Consider the following 27,727-nt stretch of genomic DNA (forward strand, 5'->3'; position numbering starts at 1 on the left):
ACTTAGTCCAGGGCAGGAATCCTCAAACCATCCCAAATGATGATCCAATCTTTGCTCCATTGATAGACAGACCTCCAAAATTGGTACCCTGAGCAGATGGGAGTTTTTTCCAATGGCAGCTGATTTCACAGCCAATGCCTGTTCTTTGGCAGCATTTGCTCCCTAAGATTTGAATGAGACCAACTAGGAATGACTGAAAATCACTCAGATGACTGCATTACTCCCCTGCAAGAGGAACTTTGATGGTTGCAATTCAGATAAACACTGGGAATTGGAGCCCTGTTATAATGCAGTATTGCAGGCTAATTCTGCCCACAGCCAGGAATTTGATCCTGACTGGCTCAAGGTTGACTCAAAATATGCTGACATTCATAAACCACTCAAAAAGTGCTGTAAAACCCTATGAAGCTAAATATCAGCCAAAGTGCTATATTGCTAGTTGGTTTCCACATATCTTAAAAGTTGTTGAAGTTGAAAAGCATTGCTTACATTACAACATCCAATTAATTTCAATCACTAGCCTCTCCGAGCACTCAAGGAAGCGACGAGCCACGTTGCTCAGAATGCTCAAAAACCTATCCCCCCGATTCCTCCAAATACGGAAACTGGGAGAAAAGGCCCTCTCGTGCCCTTCTTTCACTTTTAACAGTTAAGAGTCGAAAGGGATCTTGGACGTCATCTAGTCCAACCCCCTGCTCACGCAGGAGACGTCTACTAGGGATTCTTTCTTCCGCTCTCTGGATGGGTATATTTAAGTGTTAAATTCTACCTCTCACCGGCACCCAGGCCTTACCTGTTATCTGTCTGCGTAAACTCCTGGACGAGAAGCAAGGATTCCCCCTCCTGAAGACGGGAGCGGAAAAGGCTGGCAACCGCTTCTCCAGGTGATCTCACTGAGCAAGGCAAAAAAAAAAGATACACATCAGGCCTAGGTAAGAAAAAACCCGCATGCAAACCCCAAACAAGTGCGAACAAATAAACAAAAGATAAGCGAACCTCCGCGGCTGAAATTCCACAGCCAACGCCACATCTTTCTGCGTCGGATCGGTTTAGCATTAGAGTAAGAGAGCACGCGCATACGTCATCGGCTGCATAAACTTAAAATATAGATATACTTAAGCAATACCCTGCGAGTTCCTTTAGAATCTTTTTTCCCCCTCACAGACCAATTTATTTCGATCTCTTTTAAGATATTTTCTACCCGCAAGTGTTTTTTTTCTCCGCGTTTCTTAACAGTTTGGCCTGAAATGAAAGAAAATATTGAGAAATCGAGAATTGTACCTTAGTGACTTTGGAAAAGCTAATCATATTGAATTTTCGTAATTGTGAATGGGAGTCCTTCAAAAAACCTCATGTCAGCTCAGACTTGGAAGTGGAAAAACAATAGAGGCAAACCATTTTTTGTACTGTTGCCATGAAAACATGAAAGTAATTAGATTTGGACTACAGAGAATCTTTATGACTGATTAAGAGAAAGCTCTGTAAAAATTAAAATTATTTAAAGTTTTCCCCTCCTTCCACACTTTAATCATCTTTAAACACAGTCCTTTTACAAAGATGCTTGCCTTTTGGAGTGTTTAGCTTAGGTAGGATGGGAAATCTAAGTAGAGCAGTCCTTGCTGTATGTGAGATTTTTTTGAGGATGGTAGAGAATTGGATATTCAAATAATTCTATGTGTTCATGTGACATACTTAGAAGTTTGATGAGAGCATAACTTTTATTGTAATGAATGAATACTAACTCATAACAAACATAATCAAAATTTATTACCATGTTGGGAGAAATATCCTTCTGGGTTCAGTTCCAAGTGGGGAAAAAGACATTGGATTCATGAAAGTTGCTTGAATGGTGAAAAAAGTAAGGTTCTACATTTAGGCAAGAAAAACAAAATTCACAGCTTCAGTATATGTGGTACCTCGCTCAATAGTAGTAACTGTGAGAGGGATCTTGGAGTCCTAGTGGACAACTATTTAAATATGAGCCAGCAGTATGCAGCAGCTGCCAAAAAAGCCAACACAGTTTTAGGCTACATAAACAGAGAGATAAGAATCAAGATCAAGTGAAGTGTTACTACCACTTTATAATGCCTTGGTAAGGCCACACTTGGAATACTGCATCCAGTTTTGGTTGCCACGATGTAAAAAAGATGTGGAGACTCTAGAAAAAGTGCAGAGAAAAGCAATAAAGATGATTAGGTGTCTGGAAGCTAAAACATATGAAGAACGCTTACAGGAACTGGGTATATCTAGTTTAATGAAAAGAACGACTAGGGGTGACATGATAGCAGTGTTCCAATATCTCAGGGACTGCCACAAAGAAGAGACAGTCAATTCTTCAAAGCACCCGAGGGCAGGACAAGAAGCTAATGGATGGAAAGTAATCGAGGAGAGGGGACTTCCGGTGGCGATGTCAGGGCAGGTGCAGAGGGAAAAGGACAATCTCCGTCCTTTCACACTGATTTTTCTGTGCCCGGGTATTCTTCAAAGCCATATTGAGTTTGGAGAGCCACACAAAACAGAAGGGAAGCCCTGGGAACAGCAAAGTGGAATGCAAGCACCCGCTGGAACAAGGGGAACCCTCTTTAACCCAGCACGAATGTGTCTTGTCCTGTCCTGTCATTTTGACATGGCGGACCCAGGGCCATGACAAGCCACAACAGACTTGGAAGAGAAAGCTCAGTTAGCAGACTGTGCCCATTCTTGTATGTGAGGAACTCTCTTAAGTGCAGCTTGAACTGTCAAAGTGAGTAATTTTAAAATATCTAGCAAAGGGGAAGGAAGCTCCAGCAGAAAACTAGTGGTGATTTATAGAGAAGAGCTGTGATTCACTAAAAAACAACTGCCAAGAGAGAGGAGCCAAAAGAAAGGAAAGACTGGGAAAAGACTTTAAAAGCAAGAGCAAGAATGGGAGAGTGTAAGACGGTGGAGGAAGGAAAAGAGAAGGAGAAGGAGAAAGGTGGAACCCAAGTTTCGGTAGCCAATAAGAGATCCAGGGGCTTGGAAAAGGTGATCCAAGAGAGAAGAAGAATGGGTGACCAGGGAGAGCACAAGAGTGAAATGAGAGAAGCGTGGAGAGGATCGGAGGAGCAGAGAGATCCAATCTCCAATTATATATCACTATTGATATATATCACTATTGATATACATATCAATAGTGATATCACTATTGGGTAGGATTGCCACCATGAAAATGAATAGTTTACCAAAATTGCTATTCTTATTTCAGGTTATACCAATAAAATTGGGGGAAAAATTATTTGAAACACTAAACAAAATAACAACCAAATTTATTTGGCAAGGAAAACAACCAAGAATAAGACTTAAACTCTTACAGGACACAAAGGATAGAGGGGGAGTAACACTCCCAGAATTATATTATCAAGCTGCTGGCATAACTTGGCTGAAAGAATGGATAGAATTAAGGAATAAAAGAATATTAGCAATAGAAGGGCATGATTTATAAGCGGGGTGGCACGCATTTCTTTGGGATGGAAAATATAAAACACATAGTATTTTAAAAGACATATAATAAAAAATGTGCTACTACAAATTCGGTTGAAAATTAAAAAATGACACTATACGAAAATTCCAATTTGGTTTTCACCAATAGAAGCACACCCAAATTTAACAAAATTAAACAAAATGATAAGATATAGGGACTTAATAGAGCAACAAGGGAAACTGAAATCAAAACAAGAATTGGAATAGAATTTTTATTGGCCAAGTGTGATTGGACACACAAGGAATTTGTCTTGGTGCATATGCTCTCAGTGTACATAAAAGAAAAGATACGTTCATCAAGGTACAACATTTACAACACAATTGATGATCAATATATCAATATAAATCATAAGGATTGCCAGCAACAAGTTATAGTCATACAGTCATAAGTGGAAAGAGATTGGTGATGGGAACTATGAAACGATTAATAGTAGTGCAGATTCAGTAAATAGTCTGACAGTGTTGAGGGAATTATTTGTTTAGCAGAGTGATGGCCTTCGGGAAAAAACTGTTCTTGTGTCTAGTTGTTCTGGTGTGCAGTGCTCTATAGCGTCGTTTTGAGGGTAGGAGTTGAAACAGTTTATGTCCAGGATGCGAGGGATCTGCAAATATTTTCACGGCCCTCTTCTTGATTCGTGCAGTATACAGGTCCTCAATGGAAGGCAAGTTGGTAGCAATTATTTTTTCTGCAGTTCTAATTATCCTCTGAAGTCTGTGTTTTTCTTGTTGGGTTGCAGAACCGAACCAGACAGTTATAGAGGTGCAAATGACAGACTCAATAATAATTAGATTTAAACAGAGCTATAGACTGGTGGTCATGCATACAAATGCAATCGAAATATAAAGAAGATACAAAAACTTATGAAATACAAACAAGAAGACAAATTAGATAAAATTATACTTGGGACAGATGAGAAACTAATTAGTAAGTTATACAATTTTTTTTTTATTAGTTGCGAAATCGTGTCCGACCCATCGCGACCCCATGGACAACATTCCTCCAGGCCTTCCTGTCCTCTACCATCCTCTGGAGTCCATTTAAACTCACGCCTACTGCTTCAGTGACTCCATTCAGCCACCTCATTCTTTACCGTCCCTTTCTTCTTTTGCCCTCAATCTTTTTCAGCATTAGGCTCTTCTCCAGTGAATTCTTCCTTCTCCATTAGGTGGCCAAAGTATTTGAGTTTCATCTTCAGGATCTGGCCTTCTAAAGAGCAGTCAGGGTTGATTTCTAGTACTGACTTGTTTGTTCGCCTTGCAGTCCAAGGGACTCGCAGGAGTCTTCTCCAGCACCAGAGTTCAAAGGCCTCAATTCTTTGGCGCTCAGCCTTTCTTATGGTCCAACTTTCACAGCCATACATTGCAACTGGGAAAACCATAGCCTTGACTATACGTACTTTCGTTGGCAGGGTGATATCTTTCCTTTTTAGTACGATGTCTAGATTTGCCATAACTTTCCTCCCCAGGAGCAAGCGTCTTTTAATTTCTTGGCTGCAGTCCCCATCTGCAGTGATCTTAGAGCCCAGGAAAATAAAATCTGTCACTACCTCCATTTCTTCCCCATCTATCTGCCAGGAATTGAGAGGGCCAGATGCCATGATTTTAGTTTTCTTAATGTTGAGTTTCAAGCCAACTTTTGCACTCTCCTCCTTCACCCGCATCAAGAGGCTCTTTAGTTCCTCTTCGCTTTCTGCCATTAGAGTGGTATCATCTGCATATCTGAGGTTGTTGATATTTCTTCCGGCAATCTTAATTCCAATTTTTGATTCATCTAGCCCCGCCTTTCTCATGATGTGTTCTGCATATAAGTTAAATAGGCAGGGTGACAGTATACAGCCTTGCCGGACTCCTTTCCCAATTTTGAACCAATCAGTGGTTCTGTGTCCAGTTCTCGCTGTTGCTTCTTGACCCGCATACCGGTTTCTCAAGAGACAAATAAGATGGTCTGGAACTCCCATCTCTTTAAGAACTTGCCACAATTTGTTGTGATCCACACAATCAAAGGCTTTAGCATAGTCAATGAAGCAGAAGTAGATGTTTTTCTGGAACTCCCTAGCTTTCTCCATGATCCAGCGTATGTTGGCAATTTGATCTCTAGTTCCTCTGCCTCTGAAATCCTGCCTGTACTTCTGGTAGTTCTCGATCCACATACTGCTGGAGCCTAGCTTGTAGGATTTTTTTTTTTTTTTTTTTTAATTCAAAAAGTTTTACAAAAAAATTTTTTTTCCCCTTTCCCCCCCTCCTCCCCCCTCCCTTCGCAACCCCCCTCCCCCCCCCCCCGACTTCCCGGAACGAGCACAAGGTATAGTTAAAAGTAAAACAAACATATGCTAAAAAGTTTTCGTCCCAACTTAATTATACCCCTACAATCATCAATTCCTAACTTCCCCCAAAAGCAATCAAAAATAATACATCATAATCATTCAAAAACAGTCTGATAACTCTTAGTCTGATATCTACGTTGAATATAGTCAATCCATTTTTTCCATTCCTTTAAGTATCTTTCTTGCGTATTGTCTTTCAAAAAGGCTGATATCTTCGCCATCTCAGCCAAATTGGCAACTTTCAATATCCATTCTTGTATTGTTGGTACTTCTTTTTTCTTCCAATATTGTCCTATTAGTAATCTTGCTGCTGTTATTAGATTTAAAATCAATTTAGTCTCAATTACTGTACAATCCGTAATAATTCCCAACAAGAAAAATTGCGGCAGGAACTTTATCTTCTTTTTCAGAACATTTTGTAAAATCCACCAAATTTTTATCCAAAAGGCCTTTATGTCCTTACAAGTCCACCAAATGTGAAAATATGTAGCGTCATCACAATTACATCTCCAACATTTTGCTTACATTTCTGGATACATACACGATAATTTTTTAGGATCTAGATGCCATCTATAAAACATTTTATAAAAATTTTCCCTCAGATTCTGTGCCTGCGTGAATTTAACATTTCTAACCCAAATTCTTTCCCACGTTTCCAATAATATTGGCTCCTGAAAATTTTGTGCCCACTTTATCATACAGTCCTTTACCAAGTCCCTTTCAGAATCTATTTCAAGTAACACATTATACAATCTCTTTATGTGCTCCTGAGACTGATAGCTTGTAGGATTTTAAGCTTAACCTTACTAGCATGTGAAATGAGTGCAATGGTGCGATAGTTTGAAAATTCTTTGGCATTCCCTTTCTTTGGAATTGGAATGTAAACGGACCTTTTCCAATCCTGTGGCCATTGTTGAGTTTTCCAAATTTGCTGGCAAATTGGGTGTAGCACTTTTACTGCATCGTCTTTTATGATTTTGAATAGCTCAGCTGGAATACTGTCTTCTCCACTAGCTTTGTTGTTGCTCAGATTTCCTAAGGCCCATTTGACTTCACATTCTAGGATGTCTGGCTCAAGGTTAATGACCACCCCATCGTGGTTATCAGGGATGTTAAGCTCATTCTTGTATAGTTCTTCTGTGTAATTTTGCCACCTCTTCTTAATCTCTTCTGCCTCTGTTAGGTCCCTGCCATTTTGGTCCTTTATCATGCCCATCTTTGCATGAAACGTTCCCTTCATATCTCCAATTTTTGTGAAGAGATCTCTGGTCCTCCATATTCTATTGTTTTCTTCTATTTCTTTGCACTGTTCATTTAAGAATGCATTCTTATCCCTTCTAGCTATTCTCTGGAATTCTGCATTCAACTGGGTGTATCTTTCTCTTTCTCCCTTGCCTTTCGCTTCCCTTCTTTCCTCAGCTATTTGCAGAGCTTCCACAGACAGCCATTTTGCTTTCTTGCATTTCTTTTTCTTTGGAATGGTTTTAGTTGCTATCTCTTGTACAATGTTGCGAACCTCCGTCCATAGTTCATCAGGCACTCTGTCTATCAGATCTAATTCTTTAAATCTATTTGTTACCTCTACTGTATATTCATCAGGGGTATGATTTAGTTCATACCTGAATGGCCTGGTGCCTAAGTTTTGCAAGAAGAAGCTCATGATCTGAGCCACAGTCAGCTCCTGGTCTTGTTTTTACTGACTGTATAGAGCTTCTCCGTCTTTGGCTGCAGAGCACATAGTCAATCTGATTTCTGTGTTGACCATCTGGTGATGTCCATGTGTAGAGTCGTCTCTTAGGTTATTGGAAAAGAGTGTTTGCTATGACCATCGTATTATCTTGACAGAATTCTATCAGCCTGTGCCCTGCTTCATTTTGTACTCCAAGGCCATACTTGCCTGTTATTCCGGTTATCTTTTGGCTTCCTACTTTAGCATTCCAATCTCCCATGATGATAAGGACATCATTTTTTGGTGTTAATTTTATCAGGTGCTGTAGAGCTTCATAGAACCAGTCAATTTCATCTTTTTCAGCACCAGTGGTTGGGGCATAGACTTGAACTATTGTGATATTGAATGGTTTGCCTTGGATTCGAACTGAGATCATTCTGTCATTTTGGGGATTGTATCCCCGTATTGCTTTTCTTACTTTTTTATTGATTATGAAGGCTACTCCATTTCTTCTGAGGAATTCTTGCCCACAGTAGTATACCTGATAGTCATCTGAATTAAATTCGCCCATTCCTGTTCACTTTAGTTTGCTGATTCCTAAGATGTCAATGTTCAGTCTTGTCATCTCTTGTTTGACCACGTCCAGCTTGCCTTGATTCATGGATCTTACATTCCAGGTTCCTATGGAGAAAAAATCTTTACAGCATTGGACTTTCCTTTCACCACCAGATACATCCACAGCTGAGCATCCTTTCGGCTTTGGCCCAGTCGCTTCAGTCTTTCTGGCACTACTAGTACTAGCCCTCCGCTCTTCCCCAGTAGCATATTGGACACCTTCCGACCTGAGGGGCTCATCTTCCGGCGTCATATCTTTTTTCCTTTTTCTACTGTCCATGGAGTTTTCATGGCAAAGATACTAGAGTGGGTTCCCATTTCCTTCTCCAGTGGATTACGTTTTGTCAGAACTCTCTGCTATGACCTGTCTGTCTTGGGTATCCCTGCACGGCATAGCTCATAGCTTCATTGAGCTACGCAAGCCCCTTCGCCACGACAAGGCAATAATCCATGAAAGGGTACAAATTTTTACTATGTTATAAAATGGAAGAGGAGATAGTGAAAAACACAATGATTAAATGGGCATAGAACTTTAATTATACAATAGATTTGGAGAGATGGGAAATAATGCAAGTAAATTCAAAATTAACATTATCTGTGGCATTCAAGGCAAACCAGTTGCAGATGTTTTACAGATGGCACCTTCCACCTACAATACTTGCAAAGATGTTCCCAAATAACACTTCAACATGTTGGAAGTGCAAGAAAACTCATGGAATATATTACCATCTATCGTGGACGTGTCTGGCGGTAAAAAATTTTTGGGCAAATATAAAGAAATGGCTAGAAAAGATAACAGAGCAACCAACTGAAAGAAAGCCGGAAACATTTTTATTAGGAATACTCACGAGAACATATACCAAAGAAATAAAATATCTGATTTTACCCATTATAACAGCTGCATGAATAACATACGCACAAAATTGGAAACAGGAAAGGACACCAACAGATGAAAAAGTGATAGGAAAAGTTTTAGACTGTATCGAGATGGACAAGTTAACAAAAGAAATTAAAGAGAGAGAAGAGACAGATTATTATATAATTTGGAACAAATGGTATGTATGGCTTGAGACTAGAAATAAAGAGCAAAATATAAATGGGAGAAACCAGGAATGCAAAATATGTATATAATAAATATATAGAAATGTATAAAAGTAAAGCTATTAGTCTTAGAAAATATAATGTAAATAAAGAAAATGGGACAATGAAGAAAATAAAACAGTAAATAAAATATGGGGGGAAAGGTATAAAAAGGAAATAATAATAATACAATATTATTAATTTCTGTCATTTCTGTTCATAGGGCAGAATTTTATGGCTGACTAGGAGGAATGTCAGTGGGGATGCACTGAATTGTGAGGTGGGTGATATTTTGAGAGCTGCTGAGTGTTAATCAGAAGCTAAGCAGGACTTGGGAGATGGGTAGTGTCAAGCCTGAATCTGATTGGGGTGTGGGATTGTTTGGATCCTGGGGTACTCTGACATGAATTCAGTTTGACACAGTTTGGAGTTGAAGGGGGGAGAGCCGAGGAGGATAGAGCCTTCAGCCAAAACAACATAGCTAGCTGATGATTCAAGTACATTCCAACGGCTGGCTAACCAGAGGAAGAGAGAAGTCACCAAGCAAGCAGCTCAACTTGGTTGGACAATGTGACAGTTTGTTTTGAAAATGTAAGGAACTAATACTTATATTGGGGTGGAAAGCACAAGAGCTTCAGTATTGGCTTTCCACCTGTTAGTGCCAAGATTGTGTATCTAAATAAATTTGTTCTTTGAAAAAATGGAATGTTTCAGAGTTCAATTTGTGATGGGTGCATTACTTGGAACCTGACATTAAGCCATAAACTGCAAAAAAACAAAACAAAAAATCTTCCACCTTTGCTCCAACAGGAGCTACATTCCGGGGCCCTGATCCCTGGCTGCTCTCTGGACACTCCAGGCAGTCAGAAGACTCAGGTAAGATGGATGAATGGAGGAGGAAGAGGGAACTGGGTGGAGATGGGGGGACTGCCTGAGCAAGTGGCAGGTGGTTGAGAATGTCTGGCGGCCAGCCGAAGCAATGGCAGAGAACGCTCAGCTGAAACCCAGGCCGCCGGCACCTGACCGGGAGCCTAGACGAAGAGAAATGCGAAGTTCGGCCCCATGGTTTGTCCCAGTGTTTGGCAGGAAACTGGCCGGAGGTGTTGCCGAAGGAACCGCCAGAACTCTGGAGTTGACAGGTCCCACTCTCTCCCACTGGCATCATCTGGTGGCGACTCATGGTTGGATTCCCCAGCAGCGACCCATGATTGGGACTGGAGGACCCTCCCAAAGGGCCTCAACAAGGTGAGCCACAACTGCCAAAGGCCCCAGCTAAGCCCGGCGAGGCACCACCTCCTCCCTACCAACTGGCAGGCCCGCCACAGATCTGGAGCCGGCTTCTGAAGCACCACCTCAGCCAGCAGCCCCTTCCATGGCTGAACAAAGCACTTGCTGGATTTGTGGGAGCTTCCGGCAGAGATCACCAGGGCACGAACTGGCAGAGTTTGGGTCAGTTGGGGCCTGGGGAATGGAGGATGGCAGCACCTGATATGACCCTAGGAGAGTTGCTAGAGCAAGCAGAGACCCATCAAAAGAGGCACCCACTTGGTAGACGATTCCTCACTGGAAACGACCAGGGACAGGGCTGAGAAGAACTCCCCCTGGCAAGCTGAGAGGTTGGTGGAGCAGTGTGAGGTCCCCCCACAGCTAGCTGAGGGGCCTGTAGAGCAGTTGGAGCTCCCTGAAAATGGTCCCAAACCATAGATGAAGACTTCTGACCCAGACAAGTGGAGTAGCAGTCCAAGCAGAAGGAGGGAAGGAGGAAAATCCACCCGGCAGGCTGCAGTGGTCTCCAGCCCCCAGCTAAGGGAGAAGGGATGCCAGTGATCTATGACAGCAATGATGACATGGTGCGTGGAGAACAAATACCCACTCCCCCTTATGAAGGACATGTTGGCTCACCTGGCTAAGGGGAAGGTGTTCATTAAACTGGACCTTTGAGAGGTGTCCTACAGGGTGCAGATCAAAGAAGGGGACAAGTGAAAAACTACCTTCAACTGTCCCCCTTGGTAGCTTTCAGTTCAGAGTGCCATTTGGATTGCAGGGAGCACCTGCTGTCTTCATGCAGCTGATAAACGAGGTGCTGCATGACCACCTATACAAAGGGGTCCTCATGTACGTGGTGACAGTCTCATCTTTACTGAAACCCTAGAGCAGTGATGGCTAACATTTTTGCCATCGTGTGCCAAAAGCGGGGGCAGTGTGTGTGTGGGGGTCATGTGCATGCATGCCCACACCCATAATTCTATGCACCCCACCCTCTCACACATGCACAGATGACCCACCCGCGCTCCCTCCGCTTTTGGCATACGATGACACAGTGGGCTCGGTAGGCCCGTTTTTCACCCTCCCCAGGCTCCAGAGGCTTTCTAGGAGCCTGGGGAGGGAGGGTAAAAACGGCCTTCCCCACCCTCCCAGAGGCCCTCCGGAGGCTGAAATTGTCCCATTTGCCAACTTCCAGTGGGACTGGAAGGCCCGTTTTTTGCTCTCCTCAGGCTCCAGAGCCTTTCTAGGAGCCTGAGGAGGGCAAAAATGGCCTTCCCCATCCCCCGGAGAATGGCCCTCCAGAGGCTGGAATGAACCAGTGCTATGGTGGAGCAATATTTAAGATGTTATGTCAATTATCAGCAATCAGACTGGGCAGAGTTGCTGCCGTTTGCTAACGTGATGTACAACAATGTAGCACTGGCCTGACCCCCTTCCAAGTGACCAGTGGAGTAGAATTTGTCCCCATGCCAGAGTTCCCTATAGAACCACCTTCTTCCATGTCCCTAATTGCGTGGATGGAGTCGTTGAAGAAAGCATGGGAAAATACAAAACAGGCCCTATGCAAGGCAGCAAAAGCATATAAAAAACAGGCTGACAAGCACTGGTCTTCCCAACCAGAGTTTAAGGTGGGAGCTAGGGTGTCCACAAAGTATCTGAGATTGAAACTAGCCTCTAAGAAACTCGGTCCCAAGTTCCTAGGACTGTTCCCCATAGTGAAAGTGATAAACTAGGTCACAGTACGGCTTCAACTTCCCTGGTTGCTGAGGAAGGTACATCCGGTATTCCACTGTAGTCTTTTGAAACAAGCAGTGAGTTCACAAGTCGGATTAGTGGATCGAGCACCCCTATGCCCATTGTGATCAAGGGTTGAACTCACTACGAGATAAAGAGAATCTTAGATTCGAGAGTGCAAAGGGGCAAATTGGAATACTTTGTGTACTGGAAGGGGTACCCATTTTCTGAGGTCACCTGGGTGAAGAGCTGGAAAGTAAGTGCAGATAGATTGGTAAAGCAGTTCTCTGACAAGTACCCTCAGAAACCCAAGGAGCCTCCCGTGGCAGGAAGAGGGGGGTAGTGGCATTGACTGTGCTTTGTCTCTTGCAGAGATGTTCCTTTAATTGGGGGGGGGGGCAACCTGTCAAGCCTGAATTTGATTAGGGTGTGGGATTGTTTGTATCCTGGGGTACTCTGACATGAATTCAGTTTGACACAGTTTGGAGTTGAAGGGGGAAGAGCCGAGGAGGATAGAGCCTTCAGCCAAAACAACATAGCTAGAATGTACATTCCAATGGCTAGGTGATTGGAGGAGGAGAGAAGTCACCAAGCAAGCAACTCACAACTTAGTTGGACAATGTGACTGTTTTGAAAATGTAAGGAACTAATACTTATATTGGGGTGGAAAGCACGAGAACTTCAGTACTGGCTTTTCACCTGTTAGTGCCAAGATTGTGTATCTAAATAAATTTGTTCTTTGAGGAAACAGAATGCTTCAGAGTTCAATTTGTGATGGTTGCATTACTTGGAACCTGACAGGTAGATTAGCTGACGGGGTAAGGGAGACTGGAGAGATTGTGATGAAAGGACTTGTAGGAACATCAAGGCAGAGGAACATATGACGAGAAGTAGAGGGAAGGGCACTCTCAGGATGTTGAATATGATTTCTTATTCTAGTCCCACATTATAGTTCTCTGTGTCCATCCTGTATAACAGGTCATCAGATCCTCATTGGCCTTGGTCTCTGGTTGGTGTTGCTGAATCTCAGATCAGCTGGTAACAAAACCACTCTCATTCCTATGCTTATTGTGGGTGGCAGGGAAAATCTTGTGCGCATTACCAAGACCCGGTTGAGTGCAGAGGATGAGTTCCTCCTCAGAGTTATGTGCAATTAACTTTTGGGTGTGCAGTGGTTGCTTCCCCAATTCAGGAGGAAAAGAGGACTAGTACCGTTTCTGTGAATGATACCCAGATAACCATGATAATCAGATATGAGTTTCTATTCATTGAGTTGGGTCTAGGGTTCCGTTGAGATTGCTATTGTTGCAACTGTCTACCTCTAGGCAGCAGTTTCCCTATTTGGGTTGCTTGATGCTGTTGCTGGGCTGATAGTGGAGTTTTGGGAAGATTTCAACCTCCTTTCACTTGGTTTGGAATGTAAAAAATCTCTGGAGTCTAAATATACCAGATCTACCATAGGTTACTCAGGGCCTGATGCACATTGTTAGTCACTTGCTGAGTTTGGGTTTCAACTTGGGTCATTTGCAATGTTTTCTAAGGGTAGGGAATATTAACACCTAGGGTCACATACTCATTTATTTAGAACTTTCTGCTTCTTGTTGGGGACTTAGTTACTTCTTGGAATAAGGAAATGATGGCAATTCCTGAGCAGCCTCTTTATGTATAATGATCCTAAGGAGCACTGTGTTTTCTGAGGAGCTCTGGGAGCTGAAGCAGCAGAAGATATGCCTGGAGCATTGAGAGAAGAAGGTTAAATTCGACTAAATACATGTTTGAGCCTGAATTGTTTTGGATAAGAAGCAAATATTTATTTTTCCATTTGTATGGGTATATGTTGATTTCTTAAGATTATCTGGATCCCTTATAGGGAAGGAAGGTCATGAAGAACATGTATTCCAGGCATCATTGGATCTGTTCTGAATTGGACACTAGTTGGGCAGGTATTATAAGTTAGTTGGAGTAGGGTTCCTGTCCTATTATATGGGACAGAAAGTTGGGGAGACTAAAGCATATGAATGCAAATCATCACTATCAAGCAAATGGACAGGACTCTTGGCATTTTCAGCACAACTACCTATTCTGCATATTACATCCATGTATTGCCCTTCCTGGTTGGTTGATTTCATTCTGGAGATGACATATGATTGGGTACAAATGGTAGTAAATACATTCTTGAATGAAAGAGTAGGCCTACCTGACTTGAAGGAGGGGGTGATATATCCTTGCCTCAAGACAATAGTGCAAGGTAGCCTTTTTGAGTGGCAGCAGTGGTGCTAGGGCTGGAATCAAGTGCTGGGACTCTACTTCAGGTCCAGCTATGATGGTTCCTACTGAGGCTGCTGTTCAGGGATGCGAGAGAGAGAATTATTTCTCTTTTTTGGGGTGTATGTGTGATATACTAGCAGAATCAAGCTTGGCTTTTTCCAAATTTTTGATATATCATGGCTAAAAGATTCACCATCACTGGACTAGATGGACTAAAGTTCCTTTCAAATCTGTATGATTCTTCCCAGCTAATAATGCTTTTAATCATAATTGACCTCAAGAGTAGTATATTAGATAATAGAAAGTGCATTCTAAAACTGTAAAATTCTGAATAATTTAATTATTCTGTTTTGTTTTTTGCATGAGTTTCAGCACCTGAAACAAGAATCACTTTTGATAATCTTTCTTTTCCTTTATTTGCCTGACAATAGCTTTGCTTGTCTTTATCTCCTGTACACTTCCTATATTTTCTTTTTAGCAAATAACAAACATCTCAACTTTTTTCACTCAGTCTCATATCATCATGCAGGAAAAAAGCATTGAAATAATTAATAATATGAATAGAATAGATTGTCCCAATGCTATTAAACTGTTGACTAGAATGATTTTAAAAAAAAATCATTGGAAGTAATTTAGTCTTTTTGGTCCATTCTCAAATAAGTGATTTTATGCTGAACAAAGTTATTCTTCTAACCCTTAGTTCTGCTCTGTCATAATCTGTATATGTGTCTATGTGTATCTGGAGTTCTCAATTTTGAGCATTAACCTACCTAATGAAGCAGTGGTGGTATTCAACTTTTTTTACTACTGGTTCTGTGGGCGTGGCTTGGTGGACGTGGCATGGCTTGGTGGGCATGGCAGGGGAAGGATATTATAAAATCTCCATTCCCACCCCACTTCAGGGGAAGGATATTGTAAAATCTCCATTCCCACCCCACTCCAGGGGAAGTTACTGCAAAATCCCCATTTCCTCCCGATCAGCTGGGACTCAGGAGGCAGAGAATAGACGGGGGTGGGGCTAGTCAGAGGTGGTATTTACCCATTCTCTGAACTACTCAAAATTTCCGCTACCGGTTCTCCAGAACTGGTCAGAACCTGCTGAATACCAACTCTGTAATGAAGGTTTAATGTGAGTACTGAGGTATTTGCCTCTAACATAAATTCCTTTGATTGTTCTAAGCATCAACAATGTAACCTATGTACTATATAAGAATTTGGTTGTTTTATCTGATCTTGAAAGATGTCAGGGATCTTCCATCTAACAAAGATATAACAAAATTCATTAAGTATTACTTTCACATCATATACTGTAGCTACAAGACATGCTATTACAAATATTGTATGGCTTTTATTTGTAGGAATCCATCTTGTGTGAATTTAATTAATTCTATTCCAAGCCGATTCATCTCATATATATGAGATATATATTGTAAATTTATCTCATAAACACACATACACAGATGCGTGTGTGCACGCACACACACAGATAGACATAGTATGGGGGGAGGGAGGGGGAGAAAAATTCCATGCTACATAATTTGGCTTTTAGAAAAGAAAAGAACATCAACATACATGTAACCAATACATAGCTCAGTTGATCTGCAGAGATAAATCAGGCCAAGCTGAAAGGTTTTCACATTTTTTATTGTAAAGCTTTGGGAGGGCTAATTACAGTGGTGTTTGTCATCTGACAGCTCAGCAAACCAACAGAATGGAAGAGAACAAAACGGGCTCACGAGGTGTCATGCTCACGGCTCCAAACAAAAAGGATTACAAAGGAATCAATTGTGCTCACAGTGCCAGGGGAAAGCCCTTGGCCCAAAGCTTTCCCAGTGCAAGGGATATGCATCACATTGAGAGCAATACAACCTTAGCAAGAGAGAAAGAGGCAGTACCTAAACAAATGGCACAATTCAAAAATAGTTGGGTACTCTTTACTCTGCTGTAGGATTTCTCCTTTAGAAAAAGCTACATCTGCATGTACATAAAACTGTACAAAAAAACAAGGCATCACAAGCAAGAACTGAAATCTTGTATAAATAGAATCAACACGAAGAATTACATAGGGGTTGCTTCGTTCCACCTCACTCAACTGATCTGTGTCTGGTCTTGCACATTTGGTATTACCCCTGGCTTGTCCTAAAGTAATGTTGCTCGAAATTCTTCCCCTTGCCTTTGAATGTGCTTGTCTAGACCAGAACTCATGGAATGCTCTTCTTCCTAATCTTCTCCACCTCTTTTCCTAGGCATGCATTTCCTGGTTTGAAATTGTGAAGGTGAGTATCTTCTAATGGTATTTTGACCATTGGATTATCAACCAATTACACTCGTATGGCATTTTTATATTCAGTGGCAACTTTTGTGTTTCTTAAGACTATATTCCTCAAGACTATATTTCAATTACTACTGGTGCCATCTTCCCTTTTGCCTCACACAAAACACATTTCAAAGTCTTAGTTGAGTTTGGAAGGCCAGGTAATACTGTTTTTCAACCGCTTTATCTGAATAGCCAGTCTTCTATTTCATACCTCTGGAAAAACCAAAGGAAAAGAGATGAAGAGCTCTCCACGTTCAGGTTATCAGCCTTGGCTTATTACCAAAAATCAACCTTATTTGTTTCAATGGGCTTATAGCAAGTATATCCAAATATCAAAGCAATTCTGGGATGAGGTCAGTTTTATAACTCCCATCTGCAAGGGATGGACTAGAAATTAGAAATTAGATCACCTCCTGTTATATTTTGACAAGTGAGTTCAAACCTATGGATAGGCCTAAAAGAGGATAATCTTACCTGAGCCACGCAGGTATTTCTTCATTAGTGATTTTGGCTCCCATCTATTCCTTTCATAGTGGGAAAGAATAGAATAGAATAGAATAGAATAGAATAGAATAGAATAGAATAGAATAGAATAGAATAGAATAGAATAGAATAGAAGAGCAGGGTAGAATAGAGTAGAGTAGAGTAGAATAGAATAGGAAAAGGAAAAGGAAAAGGAAAAGGAAAAGGAAAAGGAAAGATGTGTCCTTTCCATACCATATAATTACACTGGAAAGAATCTGGGTATAGTGGATGGCTGAAGCCCTCCTTGGATAGTGTTTGTTTATGCTTTTATTTATTTACCTCAATAACTATATTTACACATACAGTCCAGACATATTTTTAACCAAGAATTGAGGCACAAGCCAAAGCAGTCTGGTTTGCTAAGCCATAATATGTGTGGATTCACATATCATATTAAGTTAAAAATCAACAAACTATTTCAGAACTTTTTCCTGTTTACATTACACATGATCACCCTAACCTTAGGCTCTTGATACAAGAGTGGATAGGAAGTGCTATATTCTTGCTCTCCATCCTATGGATTACTGCTGAAATACCCTGAGCCTTAAAAAGTATAGGGGTAGAAGAAGTCCTTGTTTTTTTATACACACTGGAAGTTGTCTGTGATCTCAAACCTGGGACTCAAGAATTCAGTCATCTAATCGCCCATGGCATGTAGCAGTTTACTATATGAGTAGAGTCACTGGACTTCTCTCTACAATGCTTCCCACTACCACTACGTTTGGTCAGAAGGTGATCAGCAATCTGCTTACTAGAGGACAGAGAATACAGGGAGACACTAAAATTTCAAATCCTAGAAATCATCTCTGATGATCAGAGGAAAATGAAAATTGATTTATGTTGCTCCTACCAGTTTACTAGTTTGAAAACCAACCTATCTCCAAATGATCAGTCCTGTCAAACATATACCCACACGAACAATAGTTTTACAAAGCATGTCATGTCTGTTACCTTTCCTTCCTAGATACATGCAGTTGAGAAAGTTGAACAGAGATACAGCAAAGAAGGGCAACATCCAGCCCACCTTCTGTAATACAGCTTAGAAAAACACATGGCAATGTGTGAGAAAAAAGTTGGGCCTGTTGGAACCAGAATTAAGCCAAGAGAAACAAGATGGGTACAACAAATGTCAGCTAATCTGGTGGATAGGTCCCCAGTCTGGAGACTCTCTTCCACTACCATATGTACTGGGAAAGGTCCCATAAATACTAGCTGGCAATTGCCATTAATACTATACTATCTGGAATCAGGCCTAGCTAAATCTAGAATACTGAGGGATTTAAGAACTTAGTCACCAAAGCAGCCTACTGCTTGCTGGAGGAATAGTGCTCTCTTATAAATTCAGAGCTGGTTTTTGAGTGATCCCAAATGATGACATCAATGGTTGCGGATAATAATGCCCATGAATAGTTGCACCATTTTTATGGGCCTCTACTGAAACTATGACAGGCTCCTGTAGTCAAATACTATGTGGCTAAACATGTGGCACTGGAAGAGAATATTGGAGCCCTTGAGGCTGTCTAAAGGTATAGGGAGGGGGGTATGTGACTCCAGCATACAGAGGCCTATGGGCCCAAGTGTGACCCTGAGTCCAAGCTCCATTTCACAAAGGCAATGGTGGCTTACAGGCAGACAAATCAAAGGCCAGAATCATGGCACTGGGGTCTAATAACCCCATGGAAATTCTTTGCCTCACATGAGGCAGTGGAGTAATTTGGGGGAGTTAGACATTCTACCATCTGAAAAACTAAGGGTTCTTTCATTTTTTTTACTACTGTGGTTCATTATTTATGGGATGGGGCAAAGGAGGACAGCTAAAAGCTCTGACTATCAGCTATAGGGCTCCTCCATACCTGATAAGAGTTTCTGAAGTCTGAAAAGTGATTAAGATTTAAAAACTCTGCCAAGTCCTTCCTACTCAGTCCAGCTGACCAGCCAATTACCCCCCTCCCAACTGATACTTCATTCTTATTTACATTGTGGAAGTAAAGGGTGGGCTGGTTGGAAGTGCTTGCCCAATGTGCTCTTCTGTGTGGTGAAAAATTCAAGCTGAAAATTTCTCCCTGTGGTGTTGTTTGTTTCGTCTTTTTGTTCCAAGGACAAATAAAACTCAATCAGGCAAGACATAAATGTCATTCCTAAAATTCATATTTACAGGAGTCTATAGTAACAAGAGAGGCAGCTTTTCCCCCTGTACCTGTACCAAGTGCTCTCAGCCCTGTGCCCAATGGACTCCACCAAATCTGCATGAACCTTTGGTAACTAAGCCATTTCCCACCCACCCTAGCCCTGAAACCAAGAAGCCAAGCTCTCTTCACTATATTCCTTTCTCTCTCTTTCCAGTTATCCATGGACCAGTCTATTGAGAGCTTGGCTATTCTGGTTGGTGTCAGTTCCCTTGCCCAGTGAGGAATCAGTTAATGAAGTGTTTCCATGCCCAATGACTGAGCAAGGCAGTCTCATCTGGCAGGCACAGAACTGCCAATCTCAGTGATAAAGAATCACAATTTGAAAAGTCACTTCATGCTGGAGCACTAGACACTGGTCTCAGCATTGTTTTCAGATATTATGTGGCCTCTTCACTCTCACAGGTAGATCTCTCGTTTGGCAGTTTGGGATGATGGTGTGGTCGCTGTCTGGAAATCTGAGGTCTGGGTGAGAGGGATTTCCTCCATGGGGGAATTCTTGCAGGGCTCATGGCTACTGTTGGAAAAGGCACTGTATGTGGGGAGCAGATGGAGGTTAGCCATTTTGGTGTTGCGCTCTTCTGAGAGTCTGGGGCTTCCATTCCCAACTTGTTCTTGACTCCCTCTGTCTTGATAAGGCACAAATGTGGAGAGTTTGAGGGCATTCTTGGGCCGCCGGCTTGGAGAGGACTGACCTGGCATCCAGCAGGTATCAGAGTGACCAAACTCTGTGCATTCTCGAGTACAGGTCCCTGTCAAGGCTACATCAGGCAAAGGTCGGAGATCTATAAATAAGAAACAAGAAAAGGGAAGAATAAACATTCATTCATACATGTATAATGCAACAGCATGCATTGTTGTGGCCTGCCAGCAGCTAGTGGAACTGGCAGCAGAGTCAGACAGTGAGGTGGTTGGGAAGGAACATGGGCCAGTCTGGGGAAAGCTCGGACGAGGACTCTGCATTGGAGGCAGAGAGGGAGATAGAGAGCAGCGAGGCAGAGGAACAGCCTGATCCCAGTGTGCATATGCGCAGAACTGCCAGAAGACAACAGCAACTCAGAAAGCAGGGTCGACTTAGGAGTAAAGATACACCTTGGATATGATTGGCCGCTCCCATAGGAAACAAAAGAAGAGCGAACAAGTTGCCTTCAACTACCCCCACCTGCCTATTTCTCTTCCCTTTGTCCTTTTGGCTTTTCAGGGCAGCAAGCAAACCCAGAACCACATGGTTCTGTAACTGCCTCCCATGCCCTAGGAAGTCTCAGCAAATGCTGGCAAGCATTCGCCAAGCTACCTTTCCAATCCCACATAGCTCCCCAGTCTGCCCCAGAAAGCAAGTCAGCAAGCATTTCATTGATTTCAACTCAGTCAGTCTCAGTCTACTTTAAGGTAGTCTGTCTGCTTCTCATGAGGTGCCACACCTTTGTTTTCTCCCCTTTCAGTTGGAGGGAAAGGAAAAGACCAAACTTAACAAAAGTGGAATTTGGAAAATAAAATAAAATTCAAAGTAAAAGAAAGTCTTGGAGTTAAGTGGAATACTCGCTATTAATACTAAGTGGAATAACTAATTTTAAGCAGATTAGATTTGAAGGAAGTGCTGGGATCACATAGTAGGGAACCATTAGCAGCAGCTGGCCCATTTTACTAAGCCTGAGAGAGACAGATCCAAAAATGAGGATGGCTCTCTTTCAGTCTTCAGAAGCAGTATATTTACTTAAAAAACAATAGCAAAAGGAAAAACAGATGGTGTTTCTTGAATCAAATCAGAAAATACCTGATCAATTTTCTTTGTTATGTCAATGGCCGGGATAGCTCAGGCCGTTAAGAAGCCTGTTATTAGAACACAGAGCCTGCAATTACTGCAGGTTCAAGCCCGGCCCAGGGTTGACTCAGCCTTCCATCCTTTATAAGGTAGGTAAAATGAGGATCCAGATTGTTGGGGGGGCAATAAGTTGACTTTGTAAAAAAAAATATACAAATAGAATGAGACTATTGCCTTATACACTGTAAGCCGCCCTGAGTCTTCGGAGAAGGGCGGGATATAAATGTAAACCAAAAAAAAAAAATTATTCTTAGTATTATAAACTTTCAAACAGAATTTGTTTTCATTGAAGTATTTACTTAAATTTTTAATATTAAAATGAAAAAATAAAATGAAAAGGTCAGAGAATTGAAAAAAAATCTTTGTTTTCAAGTGGACTTTTTAAGAAACAATAATTCTGTTTTCTGCTACAAACTGAAGATAGCTCAGCAGTTACTGTATATACGGTAGGCTTAAGGCACTATTCTGAAATAGTGGAAGAGAGCTTTCATACATCTGCTGGCTGCATAAAGGAAGAAACTAGCTCTCCTGCACTGGCTTGAATAAGACACTTGCTATTTGACACTATCCTTCTTTTCGAGAACTGTCCCATGTAGCAACCATTCTTCCTGTTTCTTATGTAACTTACAGCATTGCATGATGAAAGAACATGTGAATGCTCCTCCCTTCTTAGTCCATTACTTTCTTTCCTGGTAAATCATGATTTTCAATTGCAAAACGCCACATGCTTATACAGAAAAACAATTTAGAATATTAGTTTACGAAAAATGTTTTACAGATTAAGAGAGTTGGAAGGGACCTTGAAAGTCTAATCCAAGACATGAATGGCGATCATATGACTGTGGGACACTGCAACAGTTGTAAATGTGTGCCAACTGCAAAACATGCAAATGGTGATCATGTAGCTGTGGGATACTGATGAAACACACAAATGGCAATTATATGATCATAGAATGTTGTAACCACTATAATAAATGAGAGTATTGGTGGCAAAGTTATTTTTTTTAGCACTGATATAGCTTTGAATAATTGCTGCATGAAACAGTCGGTAAGTGAAGACTATCTGTATCAGTTGTGAATTGGGTTTCTGGTGATAAAATTGATAATGAAGTTGAATGGTGCTACCTCTAGCTACTACTATTAAGAATAATAGGGGTATATGTGTAAGTGATAAGAAAGGAATATAAAGGAACAGATAATATCCAATTTCATTCCCTTCCAGCAAGCCTTTCCTTTCCTTCAGTGGTCAGACTTTGTAATAGGCATGGCAATAAATTTCAGCTCTGGAGGTGATTGGTGCAGTGATAAAGAAGGTCCTGCTGCTGGTTTGTAAGTCTGTTTTATGTCTTTATGGTTTATTACATTGTAAGCTACTGAGGATTGCCTTTACCTGTGAGATAGGTTCCATATAGATTTAATAAACAAACAAATTCTCCAGGCATATCACCAGTGGTGGGATTCAGCCAGTTCGCACCACTTCGGGAGAACTGGTTATAACTTTCTGAGCAGTTTGGCAAACTGGTTGTTGGAAGAAATCATTAGGGCAGAGAACCGGTTGTTAAATTACATGAATCCCATCACTGCATATCACCCTTTAAGGAACTTATAGCAAAAGCCTGTAAGTATGACATAATTAGACAATTAGCTTTTTTGCAGAGAAATCAGGAGCCATGGACTGCAAAACAAAAGATAGAGCTGACTGTTTGTCTGCCTGCTTGATCTGCTTGCCTCCATGGTTTACATTCTAGAGTTTTCCTTTCACCTTTTTAAGTTAAAGGAAATCTGATTATCTTCTTTCTGATTTAAAGACTGGGAGATATGTGCTTAAAATGTACAGTACGTAAAAGATTTGGTTCAACTTGAGAATCACTGGTTTCTAAATCATCAGCTTCTGTCTTTATAACAATGTATCAATCTCTAATCAGACATACTATGAATTATTCTCATCTATAATCTGATCAGGTACAGAGAAAAACCAGATTGATTACCAAAGTTAGATGGATCAGATCTAATTTTGCTATCCTGATCCATACTATATGTAGCACCAGCAAGATGTAGAATCAGGGGTGAAATCTAAAAATTTTCCCTACTGGTTCTGTGGGTGTGGCTTAATTGATGGGCGTGGCTCGGTGATCAGATGACTGGGTGGGCGTGGCCAATAACAATAAATAATAAAAATAATAAACAAACTATAAAAAACAATAAGAAGTACCAAAAACCAACTTTTACACTTTACACACACACAACACAACACAACTGACTCACACACAATGTAAAAGCAGCTGCACTTCACACTTCACACAGCCACAAAAAGCCCAAAAACCAACTTTCACTCTTTACACACACACAACACAACACAACACAACTCACACACACACATACACAAAATACCACATATAGCTTTCTGAGATTTTGTGTGTTTGTGTAATTAGAGTGAAACACTACAGAAACATACCAAATCTCAGAAAGCTGCACAAATATTTTATTTTATTATTAAGGTTTGTGGACTTCAATTCCCAGAGTTCCTCAGCCAGCAAAGCCAGCCAGCATTAGTTGCTCAGTGATGAAATAGATTAGCTAAATTTAGATTAGTTCTGTCTGGTGCTGAAAGTGAAACTTGGGCTTTCGGGCTGGGAAAAGAGTCATGCGGTCGATCAGTAATCAGGTAAGTGCCTTAGAATCTCTTAAAAGGAGGGTTTCTACATGTTTTCTACAGAAAACATGTTTTTTAAGGTTCTGCTGATGAGGAACTCAGATGAGATCTCCAGAGGAGCCTTAAAAATTTTTTTTTTAAAGTTTAAAGGCTCTGCTGATCTCAGCTGAGGGGCGGGATCCTCAAAGGCTTTTTTTTTTACTTTTAAAGGCATGTTTTGGCTGAAGAAAAACCTGTTTTTAAAAGTAAAAAAAAAAACTCTGCTGATGGTGCAGCTCAGCAGAGGCAGGGGTGGGGCGGGGCCAGGGATTTTTGCTACCGGTCCTCCGAACCAGCAGCCGCCATCACTACCAGATCATGCGAGCAGGTCCGAACTGGGAGCATTTCACCCCTGTGTAGAATCATGGTCTTCCAGATTCTAATCTGGTAACTTTACCATTACATCAAGTTGGCTTTCTCATAACTGTCTATGGAGATCTGAAGAGATGAATATATTATTATAAAACATTTATAGTTTGCTTTGAGAATACATTCACTTGCATTAATTTCTAACTTGATATAACGCTGGAGACAGGTGATAATCTCTGGTCAGAATCTTTAGGCATAATTTCTGTTTGCAGAAGGAAATAGCAAACAAGATATTTTTAAACCTAAGACTACCCAGTTGCTCTCTTGACTTTTCTTGTCATTTGCTTCTCATTCTGGATGAGCTTCAAGAGAGATTTCAATACTTGGATGCAAGAAATAGTTAATGTCTCATTAATCAAGAAATATTTTTTACTCTCCATCCTGAAATGATGACATTAAAGAAAGCCTGCTCTATGTGAGAAGGAACTTCTATAGAGCAGAAAATCTATAATAAAGAATGGGGCAAATGCAGTCATTTATTGATGGTTTTTCAAACCTAAAATCTTATTTCAGTATGCTTTTCACTTTCTTTTTCTTCTCATTCGAGTTGTCCAGAATTATTTCAGTGGTGAGATGGGTGGAATAATTAATTAATTAATTTCTGTGCCTCAATCACCTGCAATAAAAATCTGCAAAAATTTTTCCAGCATGATGAACAATTAGTTCCCAATATCATTCTTGGGTAAAAGTAGTACAAACTCTTTAATAACAGATAACAGATTAACAGAGTTGGAAGGTACCTTATCGGTCATCTAGTCCAACCCCCCACCCCCAGCTCAAACAGGAGACCCTACACCATTTCTGACAAATGGCAGTCCAATCTTTTCCTGAAAGTCTCAAGTGATGAAGCTCCCACAACTTCCGAAGGCAAGCTGGTTGATTATTCTCACTGTCAGAAAATTCCTCCTCATTTTTAGGTTGAATCTCTCCTTGGTCAATTTACATCCATTATTCCTTGTCTGGCCTTCAGGTGCTTTGGAAAATAGCTTAACCCCCTCCTCTCTGTGGCAGCCCCTCAAGTATTGGAAGACGGCTATCATGTCTCCCCTGGTCCTTCTCTTCACTAGACTAGCCATCCCCGGTTCATGTAACTGGTCTTCATATGTTTTAGTCTCCAGTCCCCTAATCATCTTGGTTGCTCTCCTCTGCACTTTTTCTAGAGTCTCAACATCTTTTTATAGTGTGGTGACCAAAACTGGATGCAGTATTCTAGGTGTGATCTTACTAGGGCTTTATAGAGTGGTACTAGTACCTCACTTGATCTTGATTGTATTCCTCTGTTAATGGGCATTGGCTTTTTTAGCTGCCGCAGCACACTGCTAACTCATATTTAGCTGATTGTCCACCAAGACTCCAAGATCCCTCTCACAGTCACTGCTATTAAACCTGGTCGCCCCAGTTTATATGACGGAACCTTGTGGCACCCCACTGCTTACTTCTCTCCATGTAGACTTAGACCCATTAAGGACTACCTGTTGAGTATGGTTTGTCAGTCAGTTACGAATCCATCTGGTGGTGAAGCTATTTATCCCACTTTTTTCTAGCTTACAAAGAAATAGATTGTGGTCTACTTTGTTGAATGCTTTGCTGAAGTCTAAGTATATTATGTCCACAATATTTCGCTGGCCTACTAATTTAGTCACTATGTTGAAGAATGAAATAAGATTGGTTTAGCATGATATGTTTTTAACAAACCCGTGCTGACTGCTAGTTATTACTTTACTCATTTCTAGGTGTTGTGAGATCTGTTTTTATTGTCTTTTCCAATATCTTCCTGGGTATTGATGTTAGACTGATTGGTCTGTAGTTTCCTGGGTCTGTTTTTTTTTTTCTTTTTTTGAAGATGGGAACCACATCAGCTCTTCTGCAGTCCTCTGGTAGTTCCCCAGTGTTCCAGGATTTTTGAAAGATATGGTGCAATGGTTCTGAGCTCCTTTAGAACTCTGGAATGTAAACCATCAGGTCCCGGTAATTTGTATTCATCAAGATCAGACAGGTATTCTCTTATTATTTTTTGCTTATTTGCCAAACAACAATTAGATATAGTTTACTAGAGGGCTTTTTAATTTGCTGTAACTTTCTTACCATTCTCAGGGTGTTCCATCTCACCAATGCTGCCATCAGGTGTGGTGCGCTCATAGTGGTCCTCAGGTAGAGCCAGAGGTCCTATCCGAGGCCCTGATGAAGATTTGCTGCTAGGTGTTTCTGACTCTTCAAGGCCACTGTCATAGTAACTGTGCTGGGAGGGATCCTGCAGATCTTGAGCCTGATTGGCTGCAGAGAATGTCACTCGGCGATGAGGTAACTGCAAAAAGCAAAGCAAAATCCTTAATTAATCTGTTCAACACAAGTACAGTAAAAAGATGTATCTTCAATAAGTGACCCCAGAATATTCTACAATGAAATCTAATGCACATGTTTCCATTAAAGAAAATCTACCAAAATTATAAACAAGATTATAGAGTGTACTTAATTTAAGGCATGTCCACAGTAATAATTGACTGTCAGCTGATGACTTCTGGTGGAAGGTCATCAAATTAGTAATTATATTATTGAGTCATGGACAGGCATTTCTGTTCTTAAAATAATAAAAGAATTCAAAATTTTTGAATTTATAATGCTTTGTAAAAAAATTGTTGTACCTGTGATATAACTTATACATATATGTTATATCTATATATTGATATATATATATCAATATATATAACATATTGTAAAATACAATAAAACAAAATAAAATAATAAAAAGAGTATTGGATGCAAATAGACTACTGCATATCTATAGCTCTTGCTTCATAGAAATGCATACTATGGATAGTCCTTGCTTACCAATCATTCATTCAGCAACTGTTTAATTTTTCAATAGTACTGAAGAAATAATTTTACAATCCATTTATGACCTTCGCAGAGTCCCTCAATCATATGGTGACTATTATAGTCAATGAAGCTATCGAAGTGCTGTCCCGGTGTTTGGAAGCCGTACGGGTCTGGATGGGGAGAAACAGGCTCAAGCTCAATCCCTCCAAGACGGAGTGGCTGTGGATGCCGGCATCCCGGTACAGTCAGCTGAGTCCGCGGCTGACTGTCGGGAGCGAGTCATTGGCCCCGATGGAGAGGGTGCGCAATTTGGGCGTTCTCCTGGATGCACGGCTGTCTTTTGAAGACCATTTGACGGCCATCTCCAGGAGAGCTTTCCACCAGGTTCGCCTGGTGCGCCAGTTGCGCCCCTTTCTAGACCGGGATGCCTTGTGCACAGTCACTCACGCCCTTGTGACGTCTCGTCTGGACTACTGCAATGCTCTCTACATGGGGCTCCCTTGAAGGGCATCCAGAGGCTGCAGTTGGTCCAGAATGCAGCT

At 41.1% G+C, this 27,727-nt stretch overlaps 2 protein-coding genes and 1 long non-coding RNA gene across 11 annotated transcripts in view; 1 reads left to right on the plus strand and 2 right to left on the minus strand.

Annotated features, from left to right (window-relative positions):
• DELE1 (DAP3 binding cell death enhancer 1) overlaps positions 1–1,105 on the minus strand; it is a 139,382-nt gene extending 138,277 nt beyond the window's left edge. For all 5 annotated transcript variants that reach the window (XM_058179201.1, XM_058179203.1, XM_058179200.1 and 2 more), the window contains exons 1-2: positions 997–1,105; positions 794–893 (exon numbers count right to left, since the gene is read on the minus strand). In XM_058179201.1, the coding sequence (XP_058035184.1) occupies positions 794–893; positions 997–1,078 (182 nt within the window). In that variant the 5' untranslated portion in view covers positions 1,079–1,105. The remainder of the gene's footprint in view (positions 1–793; positions 894–996) is intronic.
• On the plus strand, positions 795–27,657 carry LOC131196412 (uncharacterized). Of its 2 annotated transcripts, XR_009154718.1 has the most exons (9): positions 795–932; positions 9,413–9,469; positions 10,000–10,065; positions 10,266–10,434; positions 16,704–16,733; positions 19,643–19,890; positions 22,530–22,636; positions 26,212–26,364; positions 26,463–27,657. It is a non-coding gene; the product is annotated as an uncharacterized LOC131196412 (long non-coding RNA). The 2 variants fall into 2 exon arrangements; XR_009154717.1 differs by lacking the exon at positions 19,643–19,890.
• PCDH1 (protocadherin 1) overlaps positions 19,884–27,727 on the minus strand; it is a 345,490-nt gene continuing 337,646 nt past the window's right edge. For all 4 annotated transcript variants that reach the window (XM_058179198.1, XM_058179197.1, XM_058179196.1 and 1 more), the window contains exons 4-5: positions 26,454–26,673; positions 19,884–20,270 (exon numbers count right to left, since the gene is read on the minus strand). In XM_058179198.1, the coding sequence (XP_058035181.1) occupies positions 19,885–20,270; positions 26,454–26,673 (606 nt within the window). In that variant the 3' untranslated portion in view covers position 19,884. The remainder of the gene's footprint in view (positions 20,271–26,453; positions 26,674–27,727) is intronic.

This window comes from Ahaetulla prasina, chromosome 3 (assembly GCF_028640845.1).
Source record: "Ahaetulla prasina isolate Xishuangbanna chromosome 3, ASM2864084v1, whole genome shotgun sequence".
Lineage (NCBI taxonomy): Eukaryota > Metazoa > Chordata > Lepidosauria > Squamata > Colubridae > Ahaetulla > Ahaetulla prasina.